We start from the raw sequence: 5,906 nt of genomic DNA, 5'->3' as shown, positions 1-5,906 counted from the left end.
ATATTTTCTTTTTTCCACAGGAGACATATGAATAAGCCATGTGATTTAATTTGCTCATTTTGCTGTTTTATTTAAGTGCCTATATTCAAGAATGTTTATGTTATTCAAGTTTCTCATTCATTCGAACACTTAGACTTGAGTGAAATGAAGTTGTAATTGCCATCGCAATGTTGATTTTTCTTTAAATTTCTCCCACATTAAAAAATGTATCTCTGAAAAATTGGCTTGATTTGTGTGATGACTTTAATAGGTTATCTTTCTTTCGCTTCACATAAAAATATCTGTGAACTTAGAAAAACTTAATATTGCTTACAGTTGTGATTGATGTTTGCTTCAGGTGATAATTCAGGACGACGGCCCTGAAAAATTGGACCCCAGATATTTTGGAGAGTTGCTTGCTGATCTGAGTCGAAAGAATACGGATCTATATCGCTGCTTATTAGAACATTTGCAGAGAATTGGAGGAAGGTACTGTAAACATATTATTTGCCTTCATGTTGCAGCTACCAAACATTTTACAACATTCTAATATTTTAAAAATAGACTTTATTTTTGCCAGCAGTTTTAGGTTCACAGCAAAACTCTAGTACTTTCAATAGGTAACAGGGCAGATATGAGCAAATGTCTCATTTCAAGAGTTAACGTAGATTATGAAAATCATCAGACAAAAATAAAAAAACACAAGCCCTTTTAGGATTAGTAAAGAATTTCATGTACCTTCCTTTGTGATGTACTTTCATGGCAAAAGCAACCTCTTGGGCAAGGAGCTCAAAAATGCATGGCATACTATAACTTGTTTTAAGATATTATATTTATGATATTAGGCACCATCCTATTGCCAATACATGACTGTTTGTCTTCCACTTATGTGCGTTCAACATATGTAGGCCAGAGTTTAAAATATATTTGATATGCCATATATTATATATAAACTTTGTATATTATATTATCTATTACATTAAATTAAAAATATATCAATGGATATAAACATAATTTTATATAATACAATATAAAATTATAGATTTAAATAGATATGCATTAAAAATTCATCAACTGTTCATGTGTAGATGAGACCATATTTTGTCATGAAATGAATTCTATAAGCTACACCCCAAAAGGTGCCTTCTACTATATAGTTACAGCATATCTGTGGCCATCTGTCAGGCAAAATCTAGGAAAGCTCCACAAATTCAAAATAATCTGGAAGATAAAGGAAAGTCAATAGAATTTTTTCTAATTCAGACTTTTCACTAACTAGATTCTTCTACTTCTTAGATTTTAAATAATATATAATTTTATATGATATATAGGTTAATGTAAATGGGATGACACCATATATACTATTTTGTACGTTTTCTCACTCAAATATATATAGTATATATTTTCCATGTCAACATTTTGGTATCTGTAATGTATTCTCTCTTAATCTCTTGTACAGCTTGTCTTTTCCTCATGTATTAGCTCCCTCCCACCTGACTTTTCTTGCTTTCATATTAGTGACTACAACCATTATCTTACTGTCACCCTCAACTGCTTTGTCTCCTTGTTGAACTGCCCTTCCCACTTAGCAAAACCCCAACTCTGGATTACTCTAACTGTCTGCCCTATTCTCTTTTTTAAAAAAAACCACCACCACCTCCTTCATCTAACACCCACTATCTTTAGAATGCAGAGGGCTCCATGAGGGCTGCTTTATTTACCCTGGTGTCCTTGGTGCATAGTGTGGTGGCTGGTTTACTGTGGTGCTCAACAGATATTTGCTAAATGAACAAAGGCCTTAATTACTGCTATGCTCATGCAGCCGATCACTGCTAGAGAAAAGCAGAGCCATTTATTTGAACTGGTGCCATTGTAAATGCATGGTTTCTATCTTCAACTTGACCTTCATCATAGTTTTATCCTAATCAACACCATCTCCACTACCCATTACACAAACAAGTCTCCCTCTTTCCCATTACCCAAACAACTATTTCATCTCTTTACACATGTTCATTATTTTAAAATATTTCCCTTAAGGTAATAATCAGTTGTATGTTAAGCATCCACCATGTGCCAGGCATTATCTATATTATCTAATTTGCATGATAACCTTACAAAGTTTCAGATGAAGACCCAAAGAGAATAAGTTATTAAGATCACACAGCTACTAAGTGCCTGAGATAGATTCAAACATTTTTGAGTACTCCTTTACCTATAATCTATGAACTTTTCTGCAAAGCCTTCCCTAAATCTTCAGTTTGGTCTAGGTGCTCTACTTCCGTGCATTAACCATGCCCTGTGAATATTTCTATCAAAGTATCACATTGTAAAATTCAGAAGTATATAGGACATAGTCTTAAGTACCCTTGTTCTAGATCCAGAGTTCATATCCTGGGTTCATGTCACAGTTTTTTTTTTTATATATATACATACTAAATGCATAGTATCAGGCAAGTAAAAATACGTATTCATTTGTTAAAGCAATAAATTAGTTAAGATATTTAGTTACAGATGGCATCCACATCATGTGAACATTTAGAAATAGACCTAAAGAATCCGAAATTCTGTGGGGAGGGCTCAGCAACACGCTTTTCAGAGGATTCTGATACATGATCAAGTTTGAGGACCACTAAACTGAGGTTGCAAAAGTGGCAAAATCTGGGACTAGAACCCACACTCTGAGAACCAATTTTCCTTAGGAAAATCACTTAACCTTGCAACACTAGATGTGTAATATTAGGCAAATTGTTTAAGATTTTGCATACAGGGAGTGTCACTCTGTTCCTTTTTCTGCCCAATGTAATTCTAGCCACCATCTTCCAGTGTTGAATGGAGATATACTCCCCACTGACCTTTCCATCTCCCTCATCTGCTCTCTTTGCTTCCACATGCTCCATCTTTCCCTCCTCTTTTGCTTCCAGTTTTCATATTATTCCAAAGTGCAATTCAGCAATTAGTGGGCTGCAAGGTAAAAATTAAAGAAGTTTGTCACATGAAACCATTCTGATGACCTTTTAAAATTCTGATATTAAGTGCTATTTATTGTTCCTTGTTTTGTTTCTTTGTTTTGTTTTCTTATTTATAGAAAGAAAAGTGACTAGAGACGTGTATATCAGGTTGGCATTTGAATTGGAAGAAGTAAGGATTAGTATCTTTTAAATGCAAAGGTCTATTAATACTATCATAATTCCAGTTAAGAGTAATGCAAGACTACTAAAACTGCATTGTGATTCACATTTTTAACTTGCTTTAGCTTTGCATCTATACATGTAGTTACTTTAGTAAAGCATTAAAAAACAAGAAGATATTTCTACTTTTGCTAGGGCTTCCCTATAAATTCTATTTTGGGCAACACAGGAAATACCACATAGGTACATGCATACAATTGCACATATGTAGTCATGCCTTGGAAAAGGGAACCTTCAGTTCTCTTCCTACTCACTAGTTCATATAGTTTTATAAGTGTGTGTAAGAGCTTTTGCACAGTAAGTGACCCACTTGTCTCTGTAGGCAATATATTACTCATAAGCCGTTACAAAGAAGGTAGTGGTAGGAGTTAACATACTAAAACTATTTTAGTTTAAAATAAATATTATGGGGGCTGAAGAGGAAAGAAGCTGGGAACCCTGAACGGGGCTACCCACACACTGGGGCTCCTTTCTAGGCCCCAACAACTTCTCGGGAAAGAGTGAGTTGAGCAGGTAAAGAGCAACCTGCACTTGGCATGGGCCTCTGGAAACCTTCCAGCAGGAGACTCCACAACTCCCATGAGCATGTGAGTTGGCAGGGAGACATGCTTAGAGAAATGGTAGGCGCAGAACTCCAGTCAATGTGGAGCCTAGAGGGTTGGTGTGGGAGCCTCTGTAGTGGAACACAGCCAAGGATGCCCACCCCTAGGACACTTTGGCCCTAGGGAAACTGTTGTACCTAAACATTGCAGGGCAGTCTTGCCCATGAGAAGAGGCCAGAACACCCCTCAGTCTACTGCCCTCTCCTGCAGCCCCAGACTGGCTCTGCCTGCTTGTAGTGCAGCCTCAGATGCCCAGGTGGGGTGTGTCCTGGGGGCCCTCATCATACCTCCTGCACTGGCAGGCACTATTTGATCAGTGAAGAGCTCTAGTGGGCAGGGGAGCAGCCCCCGTGGGCATGCACCAGTCTGCCCGTGTCCTTTCCCACAACAGTCTCCCTTGTGCCACTTTGTTGCATGCACTCTCCCATGGCCACCCCCATCCTCCACATCGTTTTGACAGTGCGTGTGTGCAGACGGGCCTTGCCTCCCTTTTCCCACTAGCATGAATGTGCGCATGCATCTTGCTGTGCCACAGCTGCCAGCGTTGGTGCATCCCGCCCCCCAGTCCCCTGCTGTGCCGCCATTATCATCAGAGCATTCGTCGGCTCAGAGACCACTAATCCAGCACCTACCAGCGCCCTGCACCTGCACTGACACTTCTGTCTATGTGAAAGCATGTGGGGAGACCAGTGGACCCGCCCCCACCCCCAGCAGTAGCTGTCGCCTGTGTGAATGCGCACACAAAGGACGTGCACAGTTCAGTGCTACCAGTGCCCCACCCCTGTGCTAACACCACTGCCAGGCAAACGCATGCAGGGACACTGGCGGAGCCTGATGCCTCCCCCACCTCCACCATGCTGCCACAGCTGCCACTGTGAACACTACCACAGAGGCCGACACGTCTGCACCTGCAATCTCTATCTTGCAATCAATGAATGTGCACCCCACCATACTGCCACTGCTGTTGGCATGTGCAAACGAAGGTGGATCACACTGCCACCACTCTACAGAGTATGGTGGCTGGCACCACCCATAGGAGTGTTGTGACCAGCGGTCCGGGAAGAATTCAACCTCTCCAATGTGGCAAGTTCCTAACATTCAGGGGCGATATATCAAAGCCTGGCCCAATACCACCCCCCAGAATTCGAGCATGCAGTTCAGGAGTCCTTAGCTGAGCCTTGGCCCCCTAAAATCCTCCAGAAACGAAGCCAGTCGACCGTACTCACCTTGTACTACAACCAAATCTCCAAGGACACCAAACAGGATAAAAGAAAAAAATAACCAACCAAAGGTCAGCAACTTCAAAGATTGAAGGAACATCAGCCCACAAAGATGAGAGATAACCAGTGCAAGAACCCTGGCAACTCAAAAAGCCAGAGTGCCTTCCTACCTCAAAAGGATTGCACTAGTGCCCCAGCAATGGTTCCTAACCAGGATGAGATGGCTGAAATGACAGAAATAGAATTCAGAATATGGATAGGAACAAAGATCATTGACACAGAGGAGAAAATTGAAACCCAATACAAGGAGTTTAAAGATTACAATAAAACAATGCAGGAGCTGATAGACAAAATGGCTATTATAAGAAAGAACCAAACTGATTTAGTAGAGCTGAAAAACATGCTACAAGAATTTCATAATGTAATTGCAAGTTTTAACAGCAGAATTGATAAAAGTGGGGAAAAAAAATCTCAGAGCTTGAAGACTGGCTCACCAAAATAACTCAGAGAAAAAGAACAAACAACAAAGAAGGATGAACAAAACATCTGAGAAATAAAGGATTATGTAAAGAGACCCTCATGACACCTGGGCATGCCTGAGAGGCAGAAAAATGAAGCAACTTGGAAAACATATTTCAGGATACTGTCAATGAAAATCGCCCCAACCTCACTAGAGAAGCCAATATTCAAATTCAGGAAATGCAGAGAACCTCTGCAAAATACTTCACAAGAAGACCACCCAAGACACATAGTCATCAGATTCTCAAAATGAAAGAAAAAAATGTAAAAGGCAGTTGGAAAGAAAGGGCAGGTCACCTACAAAGAGAACCTCATTGAGTCAGCAACAGCTCTGTCAGTAGAAACCCTACAAGCCAAAAGAGAATGGGGCCTATATTCAGCACTCTTAAAGAAAATAA

The 5,906-nt window shown here is 40.1% G+C and overlaps 1 protein-coding gene across 1 annotated transcript in view; it reads left to right on the top strand.

The window, feature by feature from the left end:
• POF1B (POF1B actin binding protein) overlaps positions 1 to 5,906 on the top strand; it is a gene marked incomplete at its 3' end in the record, with an annotated part of 69,189 nt that overhangs the window by 41,092 nt on the left and 22,191 nt on the right. Inside the window, exons 6-8 of the mRNA XM_017891358.1 lie at positions 338 to 468; positions 2,901 to 2,947; positions 3,065 to 3,117. Of these exons, the coding sequence (XP_017746847.1) occupies positions 338 to 468; positions 2,901 to 2,947; positions 3,065 to 3,117 (231 nt within the window). The remainder of the gene's footprint in view (positions 1 to 337; positions 469 to 2,900; positions 2,948 to 3,064; positions 3,118 to 5,906) is intronic.

Source organism: Rhinopithecus bieti, unplaced genomic scaffold (assembly GCF_001698545.2).
Source record: "Rhinopithecus bieti isolate Rb0 unplaced genomic scaffold, ASM169854v2 scaffold_21615, whole genome shotgun sequence".
Lineage (NCBI taxonomy): Eukaryota > Metazoa > Chordata > Mammalia > Primates > Cercopithecidae > Rhinopithecus > Rhinopithecus bieti.
The sequence above is the reverse complement of the archived record's forward strand: the minus strand, read 5'-3'. Positions and strand labels throughout refer to the sequence as shown.